Source organism: Zalophus californianus, chromosome 8 (assembly GCF_009762305.2).
Source record: "Zalophus californianus isolate mZalCal1 chromosome 8, mZalCal1.pri.v2, whole genome shotgun sequence".
NCBI classification, from domain to species: Eukaryota; Metazoa; Chordata; class Mammalia; order Carnivora; family Otariidae; genus Zalophus; species Zalophus californianus.
In genome coordinates this window covers 86,897,547-86,925,007 of record NC_045602.1, presented here as the reverse complement: position 1 = coordinate 86,925,007, position 27,461 = coordinate 86,897,547, and the positions used below count along the sequence as shown (strand labels likewise).

The 27,461-nt window shown below is 36.6% G+C and overlaps 1 protein-coding gene across 2 annotated transcripts; it reads right to left on the bottom strand.

Annotated features, from left to right (window-relative positions):
- On the bottom strand, positions 1 to 27,461 carry SLC5A7 (solute carrier family 5 member 7). 2 transcript variants are annotated; one of them, XM_027622542.1, is made up of 9 exons: positions 27,321 to 27,461; positions 25,828 to 26,056; positions 20,644 to 20,757; positions 19,727 to 19,882; positions 14,850 to 14,998; positions 11,909 to 12,052; positions 8,089 to 8,242; positions 4,539 to 4,756; positions 1 to 3,488 (listed from the first exon to the last, which is right to left on the bottom strand). In XM_027622542.1, the coding sequence occupies exons 2-9, from the start codon at positions 26,003 to 26,005 to the stop codon at positions 2,862 to 2,864; spliced, it is 1,740 nt and encodes a 579-aa protein (XP_027478343.1). In that variant the 5' UTR covers positions 26,006 to 26,056; positions 27,321 to 27,461; the 3' UTR covers positions 1 to 2,861. The 2 variants fall into 2 exon arrangements, with proteins under 2 accessions (XP_027478343.1, XP_027478345.1); XM_027622544.1 differs by lacking the exon at positions 11,909 to 12,052.

Sequence of the window (27,461 nt, the reverse complement as noted above, 5' to 3'; positions counted from 1 at the left end):
TTGCACCAGCACAATTTAATACAATACCATTACATTGAAAACATTTACATGTACAGTTGCAAATCTACTTATTTTAAGCATAGTTTATATAATATTTTGACAGATAAAAATAGATGTTTAGAACCATTATATGTATCTGTCTGTTCAGTAGCAAACTTACAATAAATTATACATTATGCTGGAGTAAATTTTCTCAAAGACTAAAAAGAAAATGTCACACTTTATGTTTAAAATACAATGCCTATTCATTATTTCCAAATAAATAAGCTAATAGCCATTACATTAGATTCACTTATTTCAAGCTTACATTCATTTGACATTCACATAAAATTCATTACTTTTAACAGTAGCAACAAAGTTAAATTTTACACTGTTTGAAAGCTTGTTGACTTTTCAGTCCAGCTACAAGCTTAATGTTTTGGAAAATATGTGTGGGGGAAAAAACACATTAAAATTACCCAAGAAACCATGTTATCATGTTACAATTATTGTAGAAGTATGAAAATAAAATATGTGTTTTATCCTAATACATAGTTTTTAATATTTTGGACAAAGTAAACCCTCCCCCCCTTTTATCTTTCTATTATTACAAAATGAATGGAATGGAAGAAATTTTCACTGTTAATATTTATTCTATTTCACTGGATTTAAATATGGTTATTGCACATATCTGAACATATTTGGACAACTGTTGTCCAGTAAAATAGTAAACTATAACATCTTCAAAGAGACTAAATCTCTGTTATATTCTATTACAATATGGGCGATATCGTCTATGGACGCTGGTGCCTAAATAGGTTGAAACAAAAATTCAGGGTGATGGGGTGCATAAAAACAATTATTCAGGTAGTGTGCTGGAGAGCATGGAACATCCGAAGGAGCAGATGTACCAGGAACTGCGGTCCCCAACAATTCACTTTTCCATGCCAAATGTTTCCATCATTGTACTTTGTCCTTCGTGAGCTTCCTGCCCTGGGTTCTTCTCTCCATCCATGTCTGAGAATCTTGGGATTCCCACAGCACTGGTTCCAAAAATGTGCTCCTTCCAAGTACTCCACTGGGTACTAGGCATAAAGAAGATTCTGAGCAAATAGTTGAGTGAAAAGAATTCTCTTTTCATTTAAGTATAGATGATGTTCTATAAAGATTTTGAATGCAACATCATATTCTCCATCAAGTTTTGATAAAGCATTAAAATATGGGACATCACAACATGTAAAATTATTTAATTAATATTTAAGAAATTACCCTGTGAATTTAATTCATGTTTAATAATAAACAGATGCATTATTTGATGCTTTTAGATAATTAAAAATTTTTAAAAAGAGGAATTCTAGCTTCCTGAACACAACTTTTATACTTAATGTTGAACACTGAATTAACTTCATTTTGTCTATGAATTGCAAAACAAATGTTTTTGGACAATGTGCTTTAGTTTAAATAAGTCATGTTGCTTTTCCTTATTGGATCAAATGCTCAGATAATTTTTTAGCTCATCAATTCACTCTGTTTTTGTAGACACAGCTATGGTTATTTCTATAATGTGACTACTGGGAAAGCATTTAAAATTCTAAAATGGATACAAACCATTGCATATTTATATACACATATGTATTTTTTAACTCCAGAAAAGGAGTAAAATAATATTTAATGACCAACCTCATGAAAGTTATGTGGACACCAAATGCTAAAATTGATGGCTTTTTCCCTTTAGGACTTATTTTTATTTTCTGATTTCTTCTGCATTTTAAAATTCTCTATAGTGGTGATTTGTCTAGTACCTAAGACTGGCTTTTGCAAAAAGTGCCACAGAATCACTCTCTTGACACTAAATCATTCTCATGAATGAATGAATGTTCAAAACTGAGAGGGTTTTGTTTTTCTAGTTTTATCAAGAGGTGCTGTTCATCTCTCATTAACCTTAATTGGTGCTACGCTGCTACCTCACCTTATATATGGCTCAATTTCACTTCCAATACCAATTTAGATAGGAAGCCAAGACATTACTTCTTTTATCATGAAGCAAAACTATATAAACTTCAGATGAAAGTGAAAACCCACTCTTCTTCCTGTCACTTTCTGCTTAATGGCCTTCTTGATTTATTGCTTTAAGGTTGCCTAATAATCAAGACTTCCATCGTCCAGGTATGAGTCTCAATGCATATGGTAGCTATTAGACACACTCAAAGGAACCAGTGCTCCTCTACAAAGATGGATTCTACTTTCCTATTACCTTGTACCTAAAGAAATGACACAACATGATATTTTGTGTGTGTTTGCTTTGTCTGTGCTCAGAATAATACGTGCCACTACAAAAAGAGAAACGAATTGCATATTCAGCAAATGTTCTAGTTAAGAACATGAAAGAAGGGATTAATCATCACATCAGGACAATCAGTGGTTAGTTTGTTGCACCATTCATTGGAGTGATGGCAAGTTCCTCTCGTGACTTCACTGTGACAGTAAACTAGACCCACTAGTGCATTAGCAGACAAGGTCTGGATCAAGTCCACCTAATTTCCTTGGCTCTTTAGTTTTGTATCTACTTCTTTTTTTCAGAATAAATACTCTGTTTGGCCCTCTGTTCTTTGAGCAGGTCTTAACTCAATTTTGAATACTTAACAAAACTAACTAGAGTCAGGATCAAATGAGGATGAGAAATATCGATGAGAAAGCAAGCTGTTGCTTTCACAGATGCTTCCTTCTAGCTTGGCTTGCATTTTTGCAATTGCACTTTTATATGGATTTTTGTCTTCCTGAATGCTGTTTGTTTTTAAAGTATATTTTTTATATGCTGCAACCCAGACTAGCCTGCTGTAGTGCTCTGTTTGTGAAAGCAATATTTTATTTGGATGGGGTCATTATGAGTTATCTTCAATCCCAGAGCCTTCTGGGCTAGAGTCAATGTCAACGAAGGCCTCCTTATTGGTGAAAGTGGTGCTGAGAGTTATGCTCTGTCGGGGCTTCACAGGTGCAAGTTCATCCAACTTAATGTTTTCATTTTTGACCAGAATTGTCTTATCCATGTTTTCTTCACTGTGCCTTGCGACAACAGCATCAAACACATCTAATTTGGGCGGCAAGGTTCCACTTTCAAATAGGTATTTGGCTAGATAGGAGATGCAAATGTTGGATAAGAATGAGGTAACCATGGCAAGGGTTTTAAATGGGAATCTCTGATTATATATGCCATTCTTATCAGAGTAATAACCAGGGTAAAAGATCAAGGGCTGTAGGTACAGATATGGCTCCCCGCCGGTTATTCTCAGGAAAAGGCCAGACACATAACCTGTCACAGCCCCATATGTGTTGGTTCCCTTGACGAAGAGCACACAAAGCAGCTGGGGGAAGATGATGATGTAAACGAGGTCTGAGCTGAGGTACCAGAGCCCATACACGGTCTTCGTTAGTAAGGCCATGGCTGTAGCAGAAGCTCCAAACACAAATACAGTGATTCGCATGACCCAGATGATTTCCTTGTCTGATGCCTGCAAGAAATTGCCACAGTAACAGCTTTTCACATAGTGCACTGGATCATTTAGGTGAAGAATGAGATGTATCTCTGTGCTTTAAAGCTGGTGTAAAAAATTCCCCTGGTTCATATAGTTCAATGTGGCCAAAATCGCCTAAACCACATCGTAGGGAGCAAGCCATCTAGGTGGCCACCCTGGTGGGCCTTTGGGGGAGGTTTCTGTGTGCCATGTGCAGAAGCACAGGCAGCTACACCTTTCCCTGAACGTGCACAGGAGAGGTGAGATGAACTAACATGCTTTCATAGGGGAAAAATAATGCAAGAAAGGATTTCACATAATTTACATAAGGAATTAAGGACAATTAAGGAATAATTCCTATGTGGCTGTGAGGAGATATGGTCCACCCTTGCTTGCTTTCTCCTGGGAGTCTTACCATCTTTAAGTCTATCCACCTTAAAAACAAGTGGGACCACTTTGTTCACTATGACCTAGAAAAACTAGAGAAAGACAAAACCTTAGTGAAGGAAGAAGGTGAATAGGGGCTATTGGCTCCTCAATGACACAACGACACAGGTGCCGTTCTGCACCTACTTGATTCAATAAGGTCAATCACACTGAAAAGCAATTTTCTTACCAATATAGACTTGGGAGTTCAAGTGAAGAGTGGGACAGATGCTACACAAATGCCCAGGAAATAACTTACTCACTATGCTCTGCTTCAAGTTTCTTACCATATTTGATTAAACTCAAAGTTTTTCGATGTTTTAGGTTTCATGACTCTTTCATTAGAAAGACAAGAAATGTAAATTATAGCAATATGACTGTACCTCTCGAAAAATGCTAGTGTTGATTTGGTCCCTTCCATACCAACATAAATGATAACATGCATTAAAAATGTTTATGTACTGCTTAAACAAAATTCAGCATTATTTAACCCTGTGTGCTTAATCAAACTAGAGTCCAATTTTAATATAGGATATTAATAAAGATGTAATACTACAGACACAGTAAATACAATGACGACAACAACAACAACAACATTACGTTTGGAAAAACCACTCTTACATTTTGTCTGAATGAAAGCTGGTAGATGTTCCGGGCAAACATGGAACTTGCTGACAAGATCGAAGAATCTGCTGATGACATAACAGCAGCAGAAACTGCACCAAGACCAAAGAAAGAAATGTACACAGGACAGAGGTACTTCAGAACAATGGGTAAGATCATGTCTGCTTCGTTTTTGTCCTTGGGACCTAGAGGCCCATATGAAGTCTGGTTCCAGTCTGTTGAATAGAAAAGACACATATAAACACAACCAAAGAACCATATGTTCTTTATCCATCTGGGGCTCATCCTATTTACTAGGAGCTTTTGAAATAAATTCAGAATGTATGAATAAGTCTAATTAAGGGAGAAGTCTATAATTCGGTCTAGAAATCTAACTAGGTATGTTGGTCTGAGTAGGTGGGAAGTCCATTGTCTTATATACAATTCTGGCTTCTAATGGGTTTTGGTTACACTTAGCCTTATTCATAAGACCTATTATCTATCTATCTATCTTCTATCATCTATCTGCCTATCAATCATCAATCATCTATCTACTTACCTACCTATCTATTACCTATTTCTATTCTGTAATTATGACATCAAATTGTACAGAATCATAGAAAAGAGTATGTCTTCAACCAGTTGGAGATGTGAGAGGACACTGTTTCAGTCCTCAGTCCTCAGTCATACATGCATTAATGTATAGACAATAGTGGAGAAATTCTCACCCATCCTCTTCCTGTATATAAACTTGGTTTTGGAGCTCCAAACATTATTTTTCTCCCAACTAAATTCCTTCTTGGATTGGATTCTACCTCCTGGAAACAGGAGGCATGATACGTAAAGGAAAGTCCTTGCTTTATCGAATAGAAAGTGCAGGTATGAGCCTGCACTTCAGGAGGATTTTGGACGTTGTTAAAAGGACTCAAAACATAAAAGATAAAAAGAGTCTCAAGGAAGCAGGAGGGCACGGGCACCAAAGATCCACAGGCAACTGTCTGCAGCACATCTCTGGCTAAGTGTGTGGGCCAGGCTGTTAAAAGCAATGAACCAGTTTGACAGTTGTGAAGATAAGGAAGAAATGGGCAGAGAATGGCAAGTGCTTGATTTTGTTAAAGCAAGAAGTAAAAAGAAGAATCATCATTGGATTAATTCAGTGGTTTGCAGACCTTAATGAACACTGGGATCTCTCAGGCATGCCTTTACAATGCAGAGTATACTGAAAGATTCTGATTGCATAAGTCTGAATGATGATAATATTCAGACAAATCTGGGAATTCACCAAATTATAGTTAGTGCAATAGATTAACCTTTGGAGTAAAATTTCATTACAGAGTATTATCAATTTTTTTATCTCACAAAATAACACTGTGAAGCTGATTTAGAAAAACTACATTCATAAATTATACAACCACACATTTTCATACAATAAGTAATATATGTAAGTGTCTGAAAATGTTTTTTAAAACCACAAAGCCAAGTAAGCAACATGCAGTTTCTTCAAATATATAAATGGTTTTTTGAAAAAAATAGGCAAATGTGCTTTGAAGTTTTAAAATTTGAAACTTAGAAATTATATCTGATATTGATACTATGAAGAAAATAAGACACTGTATTTTTTATTTCAGAAAGTTTGTCTTTTTATCATAATTGAAGGAATTGCATGATCAATTAAACACTGTCAGCATTATTTTCCAAAATTTTCCATTAATGTTTTAAATGCAACCAAAAATCTGTATGTTTTGATTTATACAAACCTGTCCATTAGTGGTCTAAGACTCACCAACATTAATATTATTCTTCTTCAACAGAATCTGAGATAAGCCACTAGTAAAATAGGCTATAAGATTATTTAGATTTTATGATGAGTTGGTCTGCTGAACTCTAGAATTAATAGAAGAAATTATATCTTTGAATTGATTTTTTTACAGATGAAATTCTGCATTGTACTAATCTGTTTTTTTCTTATTATTTAGAAAATGTCTAATAAGGCTTTATTGTAAAAGGTACAAAAATACCTTGTGCACCATGCAAGATGGAGAAAATCATGGTGAAAACAAATGAAAAAATAAGTTTATCTTTGAATATATAGTTCTTTACTGTTTAGTTATACTATCATGTACTGAAGAATACAATGGAATCTTTAAATGTACATTAGTATAGCTCCTTTTTTATTTGCTCAACTTCTATGGCATAATTCCAGGACCAAATAGGAATGGTTTCCCTTGGATCCTATCACTTTTTTCTTCCCCCATTTTCCGCTACAGTTGTTCAAAGATATGCTTTGTTGAAGCCAATTTTATAGCATTCATTGAGATGTTATGGTACCAGAAATAACAACCAAGAATGTGTACCTAATCCGAGAAAAAAATAGAATTTACATTGGCTTTTTCAGTCTGCTGTCCTACAACACACACGCGCACATACAAACACACACACATGAACACCCACACACATGCACAAGCATGAGTACACAGCCAGATCTGTTTTTTGATTGTGACAGAAATGCTATCTTTTATTCAAAGGCACACAATCACCTTTGTCAGTCATCTTTTTAAGTGCTTGTTTATGCTATGGATGAACAACTGGAATGGAGAATGTGAATATGAATATGAACCATGGCTGCTCTTGTAAAAGTTACATAATCCAAAAAGTAGCTCTACTAATTGAAAATCAAAATAGCTATGGGTGTATCACCTGTACCATCTTTACAAAACACAGTGGAGTGAAAGGTAAACTTCTTTAGTCTGTTTTAATGATTTCTACCTATAGGAATTCTTTGAATTTGGGTTAGTGTGATGTATTTTCATGAATGCTCTTGGAAGCTATATAGCATAGATATGTAAATTTCAGGAAAATTAACAATTTCAATTAAATTAAGGGTGAGATTTTAAAAATGTCTTAGATAGAGGCTAACTAGGAGACAAGCATCTCATTACACTCTTTTTACCAATTTTGAGTAAGTTATTCTCTAAGTCTCAGTACCTTAAGTTTACCTTTACCTGCACACTTATTGATTTATTTCTCCAAGAAAGAAAATTTTTAATTAACAAACTATTAAAAATGTAAAGCAGGAATCTCCAGTTCAAAGTGGTCCTTAGGTGTCAGTTAAATTTCTAAGCCAGTCGCTTTCAACTCAGGCCAACTTTGACCAACCAAGGGGCTTTAAAAAACACTGGTCTCTGGATCCATCTTAGATCATTAAAATAAAATCCCTGTAGGGTAGGATAGAAATAGGTTTTTTTTAAAGCATCTCTTCTCCTCCCCAGATGATGTCAATGTGCACCTTGACTGAGAATCACTGCTGACAGGATTACATATACACAATTCTTAAGTATATCACCATGGGGGGTATGCTCACATATATTTTATTAGTGGTGAGAGCAGTCAAAAACTGTTTGGAGGCACTGGGCTATAATACAATTGTTTGAATGCTATAATAAAAGTCTATATGAATACGATGAGAAACAATTAACTAAGTGGGGTAAGAGGGCAAGTGGGGGAGGGAGGGCAGTGGGTGGTAATTAGTCACTTCAGTGAAGCCTCAGTGAAGCGGCAAGAGATATACCTGTTGATGCTCCAATGGCCCCAATGAGTATGGCTGGTAGAGCCATCACCAGGCACCCAAAAGCTGCCAAGAAAGACAACACTTGAGCATAGGTGGCTGAGGATGAAGAGAGGACCCGCTGGAAGTAGGCTTGCCATGGGATTCCACCCAGCATCTGCATGGGAACAACAGGGACTCAGAATGAATTGGAGGCAAACAACATCTATTCGGTATTTTTAAATAAGATTTTTTTTTTACAGTCACATTCACAATAGTCATATGGATAGTTATGTACCATAAAGAGTCCTACATGATGTACCATAAAGAGTCCTACATGACAAACATCTCAACTGCAATCATGTCATTGTCACGTCTTCAACTGTGCAGAATTTTCTCAAGTTTTTTTTCTTCATCATTACGTAGCCCAACATTTTCTATTTTTTAATTTACCTACTTCAAACTGCATTACAACTATCCAGAAGCCTTCAATCTGTTTTCATCTGGAGGTTTTAACCATCACAAAATTGTCTCAAAAAATTAAGATTCTGAAAGGAGGAATTTTAATTTGAATCAATAAAACCCAATAAATATTTCTGAACCAGGTAATAGGATGGTAGTGAGGGGAATGGTTTCTTGCTCTGGAGCAACCTGTTCATATCGGAGAGTCAGTGCAACACACTGTTTTCCAAAGTGGAGTGTGCAGAGTGCTCAAGACAATATAGACAATAGCATCAAATAAAACATTAGAATTTCTATTTATACCCTTTTTTACCTCATACTTATATGTTACATTCTTTTTATTAAATGATTATGTAATGTATTAGTACACTATGTATAAGTAATTCATAACTACATATATCTACATTGGGAGTGTGCTTAAAATTCTTATTGAGGATATGCATTCATAAGCATTTTGGAGACAGCGAACTATAATGTAATTTGTAGCCTGCTATAAGGAGGTATGTATGGGAAGAAAAATGAGAAAATTAATTATTCAGGAGTAACAGAGGGAGGAGGGAAAGTGGGACAAAGGATAACTGCATGGTAATCAGGAAAACCTACAGAATTGCATGGAGTCAGTTCCAAAGCATTGAGAGGGTGTCACTATATAGAGATGGAGAGAGAAGAGAGCCCCTGGCAGAGAATTCAGTGTGAAAAAGGAAGAAAGAAAAAAGAGCAATGAAACAGCTCTGAGACCACTGTGTCTTTGGCTTAATTAAAGGTTAGGGTGTGTGGGAGTGGCTAAAGAGGAGTCTGGGGAATACCTTCCACCCATGATTACTGCCATGGTTCTCTGACTTGCATACAGTTGGTGTTCAATAAATATTTATCATATGAATGAGTGAACTGGTGAATGAATCTTCCATATTACAATGTACTGAAGTTATTTCTTTAATTTCCTGTCTCTCACTGAGCTCTAAATTCTGGGATGTCTTGTTTATCACTCTCACCTCTGTGTTAATCAGTGTGCTTTTTACATATTGATTCCAGGATAATCTCTTCTGTATAAAAGCTATACATGTTCAAAAGTAAAAAAAAAGTAAAAGAAGAAATTCTAAAATTCATAATCCATGTGTCAAGTCTGTATTCTTCCAAAACTTTTCCTTTGGTTTGCAACCTGTTAATCAATACAGATCTTCCTTGACTTACGATGAGGTTACATACCAATAAACCCATCATGAGTTGAAAATATCTGAAGTCAAAATCAAAAATGCATTTAATACACCTAACCTAGTGAACATCATAGCTCAATCTAGCTTACTTTAAACATGGTCAGAACACTGACATTAGCCTATAGTTGGGCAAATCATCTGACATAAAGCCTACTTTATAATGAAGTGTTGAATATCTTATATAATTTATTGAACACTATACTGAAAATGAGAAGCAGCATGGTGTATGGGTACAGAATGTTTGTCAGTGTATCCGTTGTTCACCCTCATGGCTGACTAAGAGCTGTGGCTTGCTGCCGCTGCCCAGCACAATGAGAGAGGATCATACCATCTATTGCTAACCTGGGAAAAGACCAAAATTCAAACTAGGGTTTCTACTGACTGCTATTGCCTTCTCCCCACTGCAAAGTTGAAAACCTGTTAAGTCAAACCATTATAAGTCAGGACTGTCAGAATATCATTAACATTTTCTATGTTAATGAATATTCATTAATATTCAATGCCTGTATGAATTGATACACCGTAATTTACATGCCAATCTCTCTGGACATTTAAGTCATCAGAGCTTTCTAAGTAAGGTAAAATCTGACCTCCGCGGACAAACAGAAGGCCTGATGGCAAGGTGGAAGAAGGGTTTGGACAAGTGAGATGCGGGTGGGCTGCCACATGGAGACTGTGAAGGGCCACCACAATAGGCCAGCTGAGGAATGCTGTCAGTGAGCAGGTTCAGGGTGGGGCTGGGAGATCCGTGGAAGGTGGAAGGTATCCAGAGCAGGACTCCACAAGTCACTTATGACAAGTAGAAGTTGAGAGAGACAGTTGGAAGATCAGAGACCCCTGGTGAAACATTTCGAGGCATACTTCTACATTTCACTCATTCGTTCATTCAACATCTATCATTTCACTACCACTTATGCTACATTTTGAAGAATGAATATGACTTAGTCATATAATTTTGGGGGGATGGAAGAAACTTTAGCAGTCATTGGATATAATGCCTTATCTTGAAGATTAATAAATCTGAGGACTAAAGTGTAGTGTAGGAGAAATGATTTTAGGGTCTTGATGCTTTATTTCAATCCCTCATTCACACAATGGTGTGATTATCAAAAGACTGCCTATCTTCTCTGAGTGCCATAATCTCCTCCTTATAATCATAAACGTAACTGCCATGCAGATATAATTTCACATACTTATAATATTTAACCCCTTTCTCCATTCAATTCATAATTATAAGCCATTCTAGAAAAATGTCAGCCAATACATTTCTTAACAATCCTTGGGAAAGAAGCCCTCCCCCCCACCCCTGGAAACAACTTGTTTGCATGTTTTCCTGCCTTCTTACCAGGAATTTCTCTACTGGGACAGACACATCTACTTTTAGTGCTGAAATTTAGCAAAGTGCCACAAATACAAAGTGAAATCATAAAATATTGTGAACCCTCAAAAAAGGAAACAAAATAATTTCCCCTTAATTTTTATAGAAACGTTAATCTATTTCTTATTTTGAAATTAAATACAGTGTTTTACTTTTGTAAGTAACCCCTCCAGTTAGCAAAATCACAAAATCTGGCAGGTTCTTTTGGTTTTCCAAAAGAAAACCTTTATTTCTTCTGTGCCCCACGTCTCACTACCGACACCTTCACCCCGATGTCTGCAAGTTCCTAAGCTGTCTCTGTCTTCCCAGCTCTTTTTTCTTGGCATCTTTCCTGAATGACACCTCCTTTCCCAACTTCTGTCTGCACTAAAGGGCTTTTGGCAATAATTTACTTACTCAGTAATTAGAAACTGAATGGGTTACTTATTTCAGAAGAACCTGGTTTTAATGCCTTAATCCAAAATACAAATTAAAACTTTTAGATGGCTTGGCCTCAGACTGGGGAAGTCCCTGGGGGTAGGACATGGTATTCCTTACTTACAGCACAATAGAAATGTGGATACACCATACATCACCCTGTAGACATTCTCCCTTTAAGGCTTCACTCTCTCTCCACTTTGACACTAGTCAGCTACCATAGTAAGTGGCTCCATCCTTCCAACAGGAAGTAGTCAGTGCAGAAATAGACATGAGCCAGTAGGTGATATTTACATATAAACCTTAAATCTGAAAAATGCACTTGATTTTAGGAAAAATGAGATTGCCTTCCCCAGGTAAGGGCATTACTTACCAACAGCAGAAAACTATCAAGCCAAGTATAGACTTCAAATGATTCAATGGTCCCCAGCCAAGGCTTTTGGTATCTGGCATGCAGAGCAGTGTACCCAATGTCAGTAACTGCAGAATGTGACAGGGCGAAAGGGACACTGATCCACTGCAACCAGAGAGGGACATGACAGAGTTAAGCTATGGCTTTTGCCTGTCTCATATACACAAGTTTTAACCATGTGTTTACTTTCTCATAGACCACATAGTTGGTTGTTCTTCTTGTTCAGACAGAGAAGAACCTGGAATCACGTTCTCTGTGGGACACCATGAAATACTGATTTACAAAAGTTAGAAGAACACATTATCCATGCCTGTGCTTAATTATACCATGTCATATCAATTATAGGGGCAGTCAGCCATACTTTGGGAAGAAAACATTGAATTTGAGAACATTATATCGATATATAAACTTTTAATGTTTTCCTTGAATTAGAGAAAGATGTCCATTTATTAAACTGAAGAGGAAAGATCTGACTGAGAACTTGGTGGGTGAGACAAAACTTCAAGGGCAAGCCCAGTGCTAATAAAAGAAGGAAGAGAATAGGGAGGCCTTCTAGGTGGAACAAGGCAAACAGGAGAAAAACATACAGGGTGTGCACACAGATCTTTTGCATGACAAGGTGTGCTGGCATGGGAGTGGCTTAGGGAAATGGGAGAGATAAACATAAATATATGGCAAGAAATTTGAATTGCAAGCTAAGGGGTTTATATTTTGTTTTGTGGGCAACTGGAAGCTAGAGGCATTTCTTCTGAGTTGTAAAAAGATTTTAGTAGATTTCTTCTGCATTTTAATATTATAGATGTGAACAGTGAGCTTAGGAGAAGGAGGAATTAGGAAAAGCAGTAGGTGCACTGATATGACCCAGATAAAGGCCTTAAATAGAGCCATGATACTAGAAATGGAAAGACATTGGTACCGAAAAGGGTTCTGAAGGGAGACTGAGCAGCCCTTAGATTAACAGTAGGAAGAGGTTAGAGAAAGAAAATAAACAGATGAACCTCAAATTTACAATTGTGGAGCTCCAAGGATGGTGATAAAATCAACAGAATTGGAGAATTTGAGAGGAGATCATTTAAGGTGTGAATTGATTCATTAATTATGTATGCATGTATAGCCATTTGAAGCTTGGAAAACAAATCAAGCTTGGCCTTTTACTCAGTCAAGTCAATAGGCTCTTAACTAGTAACCAAGACAACTCGATTCCTCATTAGTTTAGTTACATTTTTAGTAGAAAACCACTCTAACATCTATCCCCACATATATTTGTCCTATCATCTTTATACTTGCATGCTTGATTTATGCTCCTGTGTATTTTAAGTTCTGATCTCATGAAAAGCAATGAGAAATTACATATATCATCAATAAATAACTTCATCCGTTAGCATTGTCTTTCTTGGTATACCAAGTGCATCAGCTAAGAGATCTGTCATTGCCAAACCAAACTTGCCTCCAAGTTCTGAACAGAGATTTATTTCTGGAAGTTTATGGTGATACTAAGCAGAATTCTGAATTTCAGCACTGCCCACTTGCTTTTGACAATTTAAAAATAAGAAAGTAGGAGTAATTAAGCAAATTAAAATGACTCGAATTCAACTAGGATACTAGTGAATGAGATTCCATGAAATGCACATAGATGCTAAGGGAAAAAGAGGAAATGTTGTGATCATTGCTAGCATATGTAAATTTATGGCTAAACTGTAATTTTAGTTGTAGTCAGTTCTTTTAAAATGCTCCTCCCATTATTACAGATACTAGAAAATAAAAAACAAAACAAAAATGAGTATGAGCTTCGACTTCATTTTTCATTCCTAAATGTCTAGTGTAAGCATTAAAATAGAGTGAAGAGCGTTTCATTCTGAGAAAAAGAAGGAAAAAAGAGGAGGCTCAGGGTGCTTTAATTATCCATGGGAAGGGAGTCATGATGTGCAGCCTTAGCTGCTTCTCTCTGTGGCCCTTCTCCAAGGGCACTGGTCCTATAGGCTACACAGCTGAGATAACATACATGTGTATGAACCCACTACAGTGCCCAGCACGGAGTACTCACACCATTTTCTTGGATATGTCTTAGGTGTTGGATATTATTATATGTATAATAATACAGTCTTCACATTTTAAGATGTTGAGTTTGCAAAGGCTCAATGTTGACTAAAATGTGTTCATAATACACAAAAGCACTTTTAATGTAATACAAATAATACGTCTCATAATTATACAGTACCTTTTACTGAATAAAACACACATATATTACCTAATTTAGTTTAGGATTTATAAGCAATATATAATAAATATCTCTAGTATCTTATATAATTAAACCTTTTCTTTGTTTTTAGGCCCCGAATAGTGATGATTGATATTGAAACCTGCAGTTTTTCAAATGTGATAATTTCTGTCTTATGAGAAGTCTTATGGATCACTTAAAATAATTACAGGGGAAGGTTAAGAGACCAGTGCAGCGGGTACCTGGGTGGCTCAGTAGGTTAAGCATCTGTCTTTGGCTCAAGTCATAATCCTTGGGTCCTTGAATCGAGCCCCACCTCAGACTCCCTGCTCAGTTACATTTTAACTCTGAGTAAAGTGTGTTGCCTTCAAACTCAAGGAAGAGCACACGTAAGTTTCCATCAAACATAGGCATGAAGGAAAGGAAGCCCTAGACCTTTCTAAGAATTAAACTGAGGGCATATTTTCTGTCAAAATCTAACAAAATGATTACATTTTTTTGTCCAATTAATTCACTGAGAAATCTAAAATTTCAAATGGTACATGACTTACTATGTATTACTCATGATGGAAAATAACATTTCTATTAATGTTTGCTGAGTTCATATAAAATACCACATTACATTTTAGAAAGAAGGAGAGGAAAGTAAAAGAACAAAGAAAGTCTGTGAATGGCTCCACTTACCAGGCCTATGAAGATGCAGAAAAGCTGAACTACATCGGTGTAGGCCACAGAATAGAGACCACCCACCAGCGTGTACAGAGTGGCGATCAGTGCAGAGACGATGACCGAAGCTTGCACGTTGACGTTAATGATCACGCTGATGGTGGCTCCTGAAGAAAGCGGACAAGAGAATGCTGTTGTCAAGGTACTCAAATGGATTCCATTTTCTGTGCAAGGATATATTGAATGATCAGTGACAGCAGGTATTTCCCTGTGTCATGCGAAATATATTGGATGATAACAGTTAATGTAAGTTTTCATATTAAAATCTTAAAATCTCTATAATTTGCATATGTATATACATATATATACTTATGCATATAAATACACGTATGTTTAAAAATATTCTTTCTTTATGAAATTGATGCTTTGGTAACTTGTTTATGTGCGACGCCCAAAATTCATGACATGACTTCAGAATTCCATGAAATATACTAAATTTAATACTACTATAAGAACTTGCAATAATTTTTACTAGCTATATGCATTATATTTACTCAAATCCTTGAGATAAGCACAATCACCCATTTTCCATTTTGCATTAACTTTGACCTCTGCTAGCTTTTTAAATTTATTTTTATTCTTTTAAAGATTGATTTATTTATTTTTGAGAGAGAGAAATAGAGAGCAAGCAGGGGAAGGGGCAGAAGGAGAGAATATCCAAGCAGACTCCCACTGAGTGCAGAGCGCAACTTGAGTTTCCATCTCATGACTCATGAGATCAGGACCTGAGCCGAAACCAAGAGTCAGACACTTAACCAACTGAGCCACCCAGGTGCCTCCTTGTTAACTTTTTTTAGATGACAGATGGTATAAAGTACCAAGGTTTAAGATAATTTTGTTGAAGAAAATAGTAAAATTGGTAAATTTTATTCCAGTCCCACTGCTAAGACACCAATGTGTTGAAGGGCCCTAGATTTCAACATCATCTTTTTAAGTAATTTTCTTTATCAGAGTTTTAAACCTGCCTTAGAAATAAAATTTATGTTTTTCTTATGTTATGACTTCGTTTGTTTTGTTTGTTGGTGTCTATATTTCCAATGAGAATGTTAGGGAATGGACAATTGGACCATTATGGTTCTTGGATTTCCAGTTCAGAATTCACTTGCTGCTTTACAAACCCTTTCCCCATTGTTCTCAAAAGTAATATATTTTATATTGTTAAACACAGCAATTATAGGAATCTTAACATACATGGAACAAATCTGTGATTTTTTTATATCATTAATTGCAATCTTATGTTCTGCCACCGCTCCTCAATTGCATGCTAACTGTGTATGCAACCTACCACAGATGAAAATCCATTTTCTGAAAGAGCAGCATAAAATATTTAGATCTAAGATAAAAATATAAAATTTTTTTCAGGATTTTTTTTCTTAGTGCTTTGGATTTGGTAACAAAATTATTTTCTTGAGTAAAGCCAACTAATAAGATGAAAATTCTGGTATGGAATTGGAAGATGAAGGCAAGGGAAGGCGGTCAATTATTTCAATTATTTATAAGTGACTTTGGATAACTGACTGAGTTATTGTTGTATAGATATTTAACAAGCTTTTTTTCCCTGCAATTATTTACTTCATGTTGAAACTTTAGTTACAATTCTTTGCCATTCTTCTTTTGGCCTGGTTTTCTTCTTTAATAACAACATTTCTAAGTCATATCTCATGAATTATGAAAAGTACTGCCTCTTTGGACTTCTGTTTAATTTTCTACCCATTAGTTAAAATTTTATTAATTCTATACCTCCAAAAGGTAGGGAGGGAGACTGTATAGAAGAAAGATCACTGAACTAGGATTCTAAAGATTTGGATACTGGTAAATACTACCACTTGGTTGCAACTCAGTGGTTTTAAAGAAGTTACCCACTTTTCCATCACTATTAAGATTAGGATCAATTTTTTCTCTAAAATATTTTCTTTTTTTTTAAAGATTTTATTTATTTATTTGATAGACAGAGACACAGTGAGAAAGAGAATACAAGCAGGGGGAGTGGGAGAGGGAGAAGCGGGCTTCCCATGGAACAGGGAGCCCGATGTGGGGCTTGATCCCAGGACCCTGGGATCATGACCTGAGCCAAAGGCAGATGCTTAACAACTGAGCCACCCAGGTGCCCCTAAAATATTTTCTAAATAATTCCATCATTTGTAGTGAGTAAAATAAGTTATACTTCCAGATCTGCTATGAAATATTACTTTATTCATGCAACCATAAAAATAAATATACTATAAATAAAGTTATAAAAATTCACTGAGTTTGAGTTGTGAGAAGTGTAAACATACATTTTTTAAGATTTTATTTATTTATTTATTTATTTATAGTGAATGGGAGTTTATTTATTTATTTAGAGTTGGGAGAGGGGCAGAAGGACAGGAAGAGAGAAATCCTAAGCAGACCCTGAGCTGAGTGTGGAGCCTGATGCAGGACTTGATCCCATGTCACTGAGACCATGAACTGAGCTGAAATCAAGAGGTGGATGCTTAACTGACTGAGCCACCCAGGAACCCCTAAATATGTATTTCTTAAAAAAATGCATGTGAAGGATGTTGTCTGTTTATGCCAAGAAGAGAGTTTAAAATTCTCCCCAGTTTCAGTGGTGAACTAAGCACATTCACAGGAAGGTAGTAATAGATCTTATATTTGTCTATTCTTAAGCATTCCAAGTCATTTCTAATAAACTCTAATTTTGAATTATGTCCAACTATTATCTTTGAAGAAAATATGTGTTAATTTAAAAATACACATTCTGTTTACCAGAGCATATATTTCAAGCAATAGCAGCAATGATTCTATACACGTTGTTTGATATGTGTGTGCATCTATGTAGAGAGGGATATATATATATATATATATCTCAACATATTTTACATAAATATTGTCATATATTTTACATATATATTGTCACACACACAGACATAGACACACACATATACAAAAGCAACTAATTGCAACAAAGTTCAGAGTGTAGTTCAAGTTTATATTTCCAAAATACTTTAGAAATATTAGTTGGAACACCTGTGTGGCTCAGTTGTTTGAGCGTCTGAGTCTTGATTTCAGCTCAGATCATGATCTCAGGATCCTGAGTTCGAGTCCCACTTCAGGCTCCGCACTCAGCAGGGAGTCTGCTTCTTTCTCTCTCTTCCTCTGCCCCTCCCCATGCTCATGCTCTCTCTGTCTCTAACATAAATAAATCTTTTTTAAAAAAAGAAATATTAGTTTATTAATTCAATCCTCCCTTTAGGGCTCTGTTATATAAATTGATCTTTATTCCATGAGAGTGAACACTTTGTTAGCTATTCAGCCCACTCCTTTTTTAATATCTCAGCAGGCAGCTTGTTCTTAAAATCAACATTTTCTAGTGTTGAAACCAATGACAAATAAACTACCCATTGCTTGCTTCTTGGCTAATGAGAGCAAGGTGGGAAGGGAGGTGTATTTTTACACATAATTTCATTAGGATATAAGTGCAATGGTAATTGTGGAGTATTATTATATTGCACCAAAAAAGTGCAACATTTTCAACTGAGTTATACAGCATTTTATAGTTATCAAACTCTCTATCAAATCATCCATTCAGTTTACAGATGGAGATCAAGAAGGAAAGATTATATGGGAGTTTGAAAAGGAAAGGAGTGAAAGGTAACATAAACTAATATCTGATATTACAGAGGTTAGATATGATAATAATACTGAAGCCAAAAGACAAGTTTGTGGTCTGGAATAAATACCACAGAAGGACATTCATCTTATTTTACTTTTGCTTTGACTACTTGGGGTCTAGCTGTAGACTGAAGCCCTTTATCTTCATTTTTAAGAACAGATGGAGAGAAACATACATAGATACCTTGATGTCAAACAGACATAGTTCACTGAGGAAGGTTGTGGAACTTCCAACTCTGTTGATCTTCAAGAAGGAACTCAACGCTCAGTGAAATAGTTTATATTTTCCCCTGACCAAAAGGCAGGTTATCAAACCTGACTGAAAATCTCCCACCATCCCACTGAAATCTCTCGTTTTCTAAACCTTATTAAGTGGGCTGAGAATCATTGAGCCCAGGATAGGTGGTCCTTAGCATTTACTGGAGTCTCAGTTCATTTTCTAGATCCCTAAACATGTGTAGAACCCAGTACTTTAGGATTACATTGAGAAAAGAAGTAATATTGTTTTTCTTTTGAAGAAAGTAGAGAGGATTCACTCATTCACTCATTCATTCATTCGTGATAAGATTACAAGGCACAAGTCCTGCCTTCAAGAAATTTATAATCCCTTTTGTGAGGTTGGATTTGGGCATGATAAACAGGCACATATCATACAAAGTGACAAGTCCAGTGAAAACAAAATTCCAGGTGCCTAAGGAAGCCCACAGGAAAGGCATCCAGAAAGGTCAGGATTACTGGTCTGAGTAAGTGACATCTAAGAGAAGACTGAAGGACATTTCCTGGTTAGCTAGGCAGATGTGCAAAAGGGCAGGGGGGAATGAGTCCAAAGTAGAGGGCATCTGGACTTGTACAGTGTTGGAGGCAAGAGAGGAGGTGAGGTCTAGAGTTCTGGAAAAAGGAAGGAGGAGGGGCGATGATGAGAGGAATCAGAGCTTAAGTCATAAAAAGCTTTATGCACTTAAAAGTTTGGAAAGGAACAGTAAAGGGACATGATCAGATTTGCATTTTAGAAGGATGAGTCTGTACTATGTGTAGACTAGAGGAGGAGTGCTGAACAACAAGCGGGGAGATGGTTGCATTCATCCAGGTGAGGGAGGCTGCAGGCGGCCTGGCCTGTGGCTTAAGGGAGTAAAGTTGGGTATGTGATGTTCCGTTAACCAGAGAGAGGCAGAGGTCCTTACCTAAGGCAGAGAAAATGGCTGCAGCCCAAAACATTTCTCCCATTAGTGCAGGAATAAATAGGAGCCCACCCATGCGTTTTCCATAGATCTGCTGAAATGGGTCTAACATGGTCACATATCCCTTGGAACGCATAGGCTTTGCAAAGAACAAACCACCTAAAATAAATTAAACAAGTGTTTATGAGAAAATAAAAAATTCATAAGATAATAGTTTTGCCAACTTTTTACTATGCTATAATTTCTCAAGGGAAATAATTTTTTTAGGACACTGATATGTGTGGAAGAACTAGTCTGAAATATACTGTGAGTACAGAACCAAGACATATTTAGCAACCAAACATGAACTTCTTAATACATTTGTCATTGTATGCAGCCAAAGGGCCATTGAATGGTGTATCTAAGGCATGTGGATTGAAAAACATGGACCAGTGTGGCACTCACTAAAATGACTTTGTATCACCCAGCATAGCATTCAGATACTGATTAAGCACAAGATCCAATAAATGTATTTTAAGTGCAAAAAAAAAAAAAAAAAGGAACTCTGTTATATAATATTCTTGACCTTTTCTTAGTTTGATTTACAAAAAGAAATTCAGGTACAATTCAAGTTGATTCATTGTTAATGATACCTCTATACTATTTTTGAAAGAAAAAAAAACATATGTTAAGAAATTCATAATTCTCTTGCCATAGATCAAGGGATTTTTTAAAATCATACTCCATAATCAAGGGATCAAATAATCTTAAGCATTAGTGTTACCGATTTCTGGTAACATCTACTTGAGAGATTTCTGGTAACATTTTTTTTTTTTTTTACAATAGTTATTCACAGTTTGACTTGTTATTGCACTTGTTGTTTGTACTTCTGTTCTTTATGCTTTACTGAGTGGGTCACTAAGGTTTAAACTTTCACTTACCTAAAATCAGACTCAGAGAATATCCAATTGGTGCCTGAGCCCAAGCTAGACCATAGTCTGGTACATACACTGCTTCAGCTGTCCCATTGATGTAACCTCCTCCGACCCAGGTGGCTGAAATAGAATGAACAGTGAGGGAAAGACACGGCCATACTTAGCATACTGCTCAGTTTAACACAGTGGCCATTAGCCTCCTGTGACTATTGAGCACTTGAAATTTGGCTACTCTGGTTTGAAATGTTCTGAGTGTAAAATACACATTGGATTTCAAAGACCGAGTATGCAAAAGTAAATGTAAGCTGTCTCAGTATTTTTTTTTGTATTAATTACCTGGTGAAATGAAAACATTTTCAATGTATTGAGTTAAATACATTCTATTATTTATATTTATTCCCTTAATTTTTAATGTTCTTTAAAGTGGTTTGTAGAAAATTTAACATTCCCTTTATGGTTCACATCATATTTCTCTGGACAGTGTTGCCCTGGGTCTTTTCTGAGTCTATTTAGTCATCAATATTTTCAAACAATATTGTTATATCCCAAAGTCTGACATTATATACAAAATATTGTATGACTATTTCTATTCTCAATAATAGTATAACTTACGCTCCAGCCTCCATAACATGAGGTCAAGTTTCTTTATTTTAAGGGCCTTCTGTTTTAACTGTATTTATGTTCTCACATTGATCACAATTATATTCCTGGTGCAGGGGAGTGGCAGGGGGAGTATGCACATGTGCAGTTGTGGATGCATGTGCTTTTTTTTAAATTTTATTTTTATTAATAGGGTCACTTCTTAAACACCTTAAACATCTTACTTACTTTCTTAAAATGTTAAAGGAGAGATGACACTTTTGCTCCAAGGCTTCCTAAAGTGAGTATAAGTTATCTTTTCCCTCCTTCTTCCCAAGTCCCAACATGCACTTAGGCATAAGAAATAATTTAAATTTGAAATGTTGACTGCATACCCACTTGTATTCTTTGTTTTAATCTGGGTCTTTTAGTAAGATATTTGATATTTCATGGAGAAAAATAAGAAATATTATCTTCTTCAGGTATTATTTAATAGAACATCTGTAACATAATAGTTGAAGGAGGAGGTCAAGGAACAAAAGAAAAGACATGTTGGTTAAACAAGGCTGGGCCAAGAAGGATCTATAAACTCTACCATTTTCTGTGAGAAGACAATATCATATTTGATTATTCCTGAAAAGCTAAAGTTAATGGAACACTTAAATCTTTATAGTTTATATCCTTTCAAGAGTATTGCCAAAATGTTAAAATCTCTTGTAGAATTTGTATAAAATTATGAGGAACAAAGCCTGGCTTACCAGATATGAGTCTGAATTCTAGGCTATATCATCCAGCTGGGAATGAAATTTGACTCTGAAAAATTATTTGAAATCTCACAGAATGTAAGTAAAATAAAAAATATGTACATGGAACTATCAAAGACAGGTAGACACCTATTGTATTCATGCCAAAATTTATCTGGCTTTTGATCCAAATACAAAGCAAAGAAGAGAATGTTGTGGGGTTAGTACTATTATTTAAAGGTTAACATGAAAAGACTTCCCCGCAAAGGAATTTTAGACACATTTAAATGGAAAGTTTATATACAAAATCCTAAAGTGGACAAATACACACTTAGCAGCCACTCTAATCTGCTTGGGAGATTTTACATGGGTGTTAACAAAAAACAAATGCTATTACTTGTTTCTCTCATTCTAAGCCTTCCAGAAAATTTAAACAGGGTTTCCCTGGGCAGAAGACATGAACAGACATTCCCCAAAGAAGACATCCACATGGCCAACAGACACATGAAAAAATACTCAACATCACTCAGCATCAGGGAAATACAAATTAAAACTACAATGGGGATACCACCTCACACCAGCCAGAATGGCTAAAATTAACAGGTTGGGAAATGATAGATGTTGGCGAGGATGCAGAAAAAGGGGAACCCTCTTACCCTGTTGGTGGGAATGCAAGCTGGTGCAGCCACTATGGAAAACAGTATGAGGTTCCCCAAAAGTTGAAAATAGAGCTACCCTACGACCCAGCAATTGCACTACTGGGTATTTACCCCAAAGATACAAATGTAGTGATCCAAAGGACCCCAATGTTTATAGCAGTAATGTCCACAAGAGCCAAACTATGGAAAGAGCCCAGATGTCCATCGACAGATGAATATAAAAAGATAGGGTACACACACACAAACACACACACAATGGAATATTACACAGCCATCAAAAATTGAAATCTTGTCATTTGCAATGATGTGGATGAAACTAGAGGGTATTCTGCTAAGCGAAATAAGTCAATCAGAGAAAGACAAGTATCATATGATTTCATTCATATGTGGAATTTAAGAAACAAAACAGAGGATCATAGGGGAAGAGAGGAAAAAAATAAAACAAGATGAAACTAGAGAGGGAGACAAACCATAAGAGACTCTTAATCATAGGAAACAAACTGAGGGTTGCTGGAGGGGAGAGGGTTGGAGGGATGGGGTACCTGGGTGATGGACATTAAGGAGGGCATGTGATGTAATGAGAACTGGGCATTATAGAAGACTGATGAATCACAGACCTGTACCTCTGAAACCAATAATACATTATATGTTAATTTAAAAAATAAAAATAAATAAAAATAAAAATAAAAATAAAAAAATAAATAGGGTTTCCTCCCTCCACTGGATGTCTAACTAGGACTTGAAGAAATGATTCTCACAGGTGCAGAAGCAGACCTGATTTTCCTGCTAGGCAACTGGAACAACATGCAAGCAATGTTTTCATTGCATAAAGTAAATGGTCTTATGAGCACAAAGCTTATTAATGATCATTTTTCACTGTGCAGGTCTCCTCTCCCTTGTCCAAAACAAACTTGGTGACTGAATATCAACATTATAATATAGAAGTGAAGACTTGGTTACTTATCATGTTAAAGTCCTCCTATTTTTACCAGTCTCATCCCTTTTAGGCCAGAATTTGCTCTTCATGTCTGTATATTTCATGTCAGATTCACCAGTGAGAACAAGAATTCTTTCAAACTATATGCATTTTTATTTTTTAATCTTTATTCTTTGTCAAATGTATATAATTAATGAATCTGACAAGGTTTAGATAATATGGTTCAGATTTTAAATGAATTATTATATTGACCAAGATTCTTTTCAGTTCTGAAAGACTGAAAAAAATCTTTAAAAAATGAGCTAGACCATGACACTTCATATGAAATATCATGATTCAAATTTTTCTATATACTTTAATAGACTATTACATTGAAAAAATCATTCTAGATGATAAAAGAATAAATTCTGAAATATTATCTTTATGAACACAATAGATATAACATTAGAGTAATAGAACATTATAATGAACAATATTTACAATGAACAAAGACTTTGATATAGAGCAGCTCATTTATTCTTTTCAACAGTTTCTTAAGGGAGATCAACTTTCACTGTTTTTTGTTTTTCTTCTCATTTTCTTTGTACAGGAAAAACCTGAAGGGAATATAATCACAATGTTTTAATTCACTTCAGATGCCAGTATCGCATCTGGATCTTTAGGGTAGAGAAGAAATGTTTGTGGTATAATAAACAATTAAAATGAAGATGTAAAGTTGTGTATGGTGTTCATCAATAGGTGGATAATAAGAGAAACCACATCTGAAAATGTATACCAACATTTCAGTAAACATACATGCAGGTGGTAGGCTTATGGATGATTCTTACTGTTTTTGTACTTATCTAACTGTGTATATTAGCTAGCACAGAAAATATTTTGCATGATACAATTTGCTCTATATATGTGTTTATGGAAAAACTGAGCAACAGAGGGTAAAAAAGAAAGGACCTCTTTACAAAGGAAGTGCCTTTATAAAGAAAGGAAGTGAATTCAGCTGGAGGTCTGCATGCAGTGCACCCTGCAGGGGCTTCAGGGCATTGCTGCCAGAAGACATGGGTTTGGTGCTGATTCTTGTCCTTGTTAACCACATAACTCTGTGTCCTTACTTAACCCCAGAGCCCTTTCACGGTGCACAAACATAAAGAGCTTCATGAAGATCATATGAAACCATATACAGTTGACAAAGAGTTAAAGAACATAAAATATGCATATCTGAAAAATAAAACCTATAGTCCCTAAACTATTCTAGAACATGGTAGGTTTCAGATGGCCAGCAGGGATGTAGTCTTCACAGATTGCTTTGGTAAACTATTCCATTTACAGATGAATTGTTTGAATAGCACGTCAGGAATGAAATTGGGCATCATTTGGATATGATTTCTGATGGGATATTTTCCAGTGGGCCCTCAGAGTTCCAGTTAGTGTGGATTATATTGCTAATGTTTAAAAACCTAGTAAGAATCAGAAGTGAAATGTGTGTTGTTAGTGAATATTAAAGATATAATTTTAAATTGTTGTTTTTCAGAAACATTTTCCACAACCAAGAAGAATATAAAAGAGAAACAAGTCACCACTTAAACAGAGCCATCTCAGGGCATCAGACCGTCAGAGTCCAAAGGTGGTTTGAGAGGGAGAGGGCTGCAGATGCTGGCTGAGGCATTCCTGTTAGGACACGCCCTAGCTTTTCCCCTTTTATATCAAGGTTCATGGAAATCATTGTTTTGTTTTGTTTTGTTTTGTTTCCAGTGCTGTGGATTCCTAATATGTGATTGTCTTCCCCTGAGGGAATTAGTTAATTAGTTTATTAAATGGGAAAATTAGGTTTCAAGACAGGGCATCTATCAATTTGGAATTGTGTTGCCCCTAACTGATTTATTTAGTTGAAAACCATCATCATTTAAGACAACCCAAAGTCACAACTTTGTGCCTGTGTTAGTGAACATGAGACACTGACTTGATCACATAACTTGTAAGACTAAGACACTTTTCTCCACCTCTTTGTTTTTACTCTGTTCCCACCCACTGAACTGTCCAGATAGCCCAGATTCATTTCATTGATATTCTGTCCAGCGATTTATTATAAAATCATTTTGTTTAAGTACTACTGAGTTGAAACCATTTTATTTTTGTTTTAGATAAATGTAAAATTATTTTTAGAATATATAAGCAGTGAATATAAGGGATCCCCAAAGGACAAAGACTAAGGTATGCTTTGTCACTCTGAGAAGCTAAGGAGGGGTGGGCAGCACAGAGCGGAGTTATCAGAACCTACCTGTCATGGTAAATCCACCCACCAGCAGACCAATGTCTCGGCCACCAACTATGATGGCCTCGCTGCGTTCTTCTGAGCTGCCACTGTTTTTGGTTCTCCAGGCAGCCCATATTCCAACCAGCAATATTAGAAGGTAGAACACGATGATAGCTATCAGTCCTTCCACTTGGAAAGCCATTTTTATTTAGGGGTCCAGATTCTTCCACAGCTAGCTACTTCATTAAGATTTCTGAAGAAAATACAGTAATACATTATAAACCAGCCAAGCATGCATAGGCAGCTGGGAATAAACCAGCTGGCTCATGAGAGATCCTGTGTCGCTTACAGACAAAGCACATTGAAATTACATGACACTACCAGTTGTGAACACATGCCCACTATTTTATTCTAATTACTATTTAACAGTTTAATATTGTTTTGAGCTTTCAAGAAAAAGAAAAAAAATAGAAAATGCTGCTTAACAAATGTAACCACCGTCATTTTTTGTGTTTAATAAATTCTTACAATTTAAAATTAACCTTGTAACTTGGTCAAGAAATCATTTACAAAGATTATGTACTTGGCTTTTGGAACTAACTTACATTATTCAGTGACTAAAGGGTACTCTGAGAATTCTAACAGTCTTACATTCATTCATTCATTCCTCTATCTCTCCTTTCAAACAATTTCAGGGAATGGTTCCAGAAGAAATGTGACATGCAAATATCTGGGGGAAAAATACTTTAGGAAAATCAGTTTCAAAAACACATCAATTCCAATTTTCAACAAGTGCCTGTGGTCCGAGTTATTGTAGCAACTAAAGATGTTACATTGTTTAAAGGGTGCACCCTCTTGGGCAGCTCTTCTTCCTCATCCATTGTTCTTTGCTCTTTTCATCTCTCCCCCACCCTTTTAATGGTATATGCAAGAAAACGACTTAAAAATACATTGCCTAAAAATATGAGGGCGTCAAAGGTAGTAAAAACAGAACTCTTAAGAGACAGATGTCAAGTTTTAACGCCTGCACTTTCTGGAATTTTTGTTCTCTGTTATTTTTCAGCCCTCGTGACTATGGCTATTTCATGCACTCGCGTTCACACAAGCAGGTTTCTGGGGGAAATACAAGTATTTGTGTCCGCAGGTGGGTGATGAGACCTTGGGCGAAAGAATTAGCCTCCCTCGGATTCAGGGGAAGCGAAAGAAGCGCGGGCAGGCTGGATGCGCTCCGCTTTTGTGAACACCGGAGCTGGGAAGTTCTTTCTTTCCCCGACCCAGCCTGGCGGCTCCCCAGCTCCCTGCTATCCTTCCCGCGGCCCCGCGGCCCTCTCCAGCGCCCCGACTTTCCCGCCGATACACCTCGAGAGCCATGGGTGCCAGACAGTGGGCCCGCCCGCGCATCCCCACCGAGAGGCGAAAAAGCCGCGTCCCTTCTACCTAAAAACGCCGATGGGGCGGCCACCGTGTCCCAGGGGGAGCGGACTCCGAGGCGCCCCGGATGACCGCTCTGTTCCTACCTGGAGTGGTCGCCGCGCGGGGAAGCGCTCCGCCGTCTGGGGCTCCTCCCGGGACCACAGCCCAGGCCCCGTGGGGGTTGGGGGCTCCAAGGGTGCGGAGGGCGGGGGAGGGTCAGGGGTGCCGAGGGGAGAGGGGTAGGG

Bases quoted from the DNA above. Each gene is read 5' to 3' on its own strand.
- SLC5A7 (XM_027622542.1), bottom strand. From the start codon at position 26,005: ATGGCTTTCCAAGTGGAAGGACTGATAGCTATCATCGTGTTCTACCTT. The intron at 8,243-11,908 runs GTAAGTAATGCC...GTTCCCATGCAG, and splicing joins TTGATAGTTTTCTGCTGTTG to ATGCTGGGTGGAATCCCATG. The intron at 4,757-8,088 runs GTATATCTCTTG...TCTATTCAACAG, and splicing joins GGCCATTGGAGCATCAACAG to ACTGGAACCAGACTTCATAT.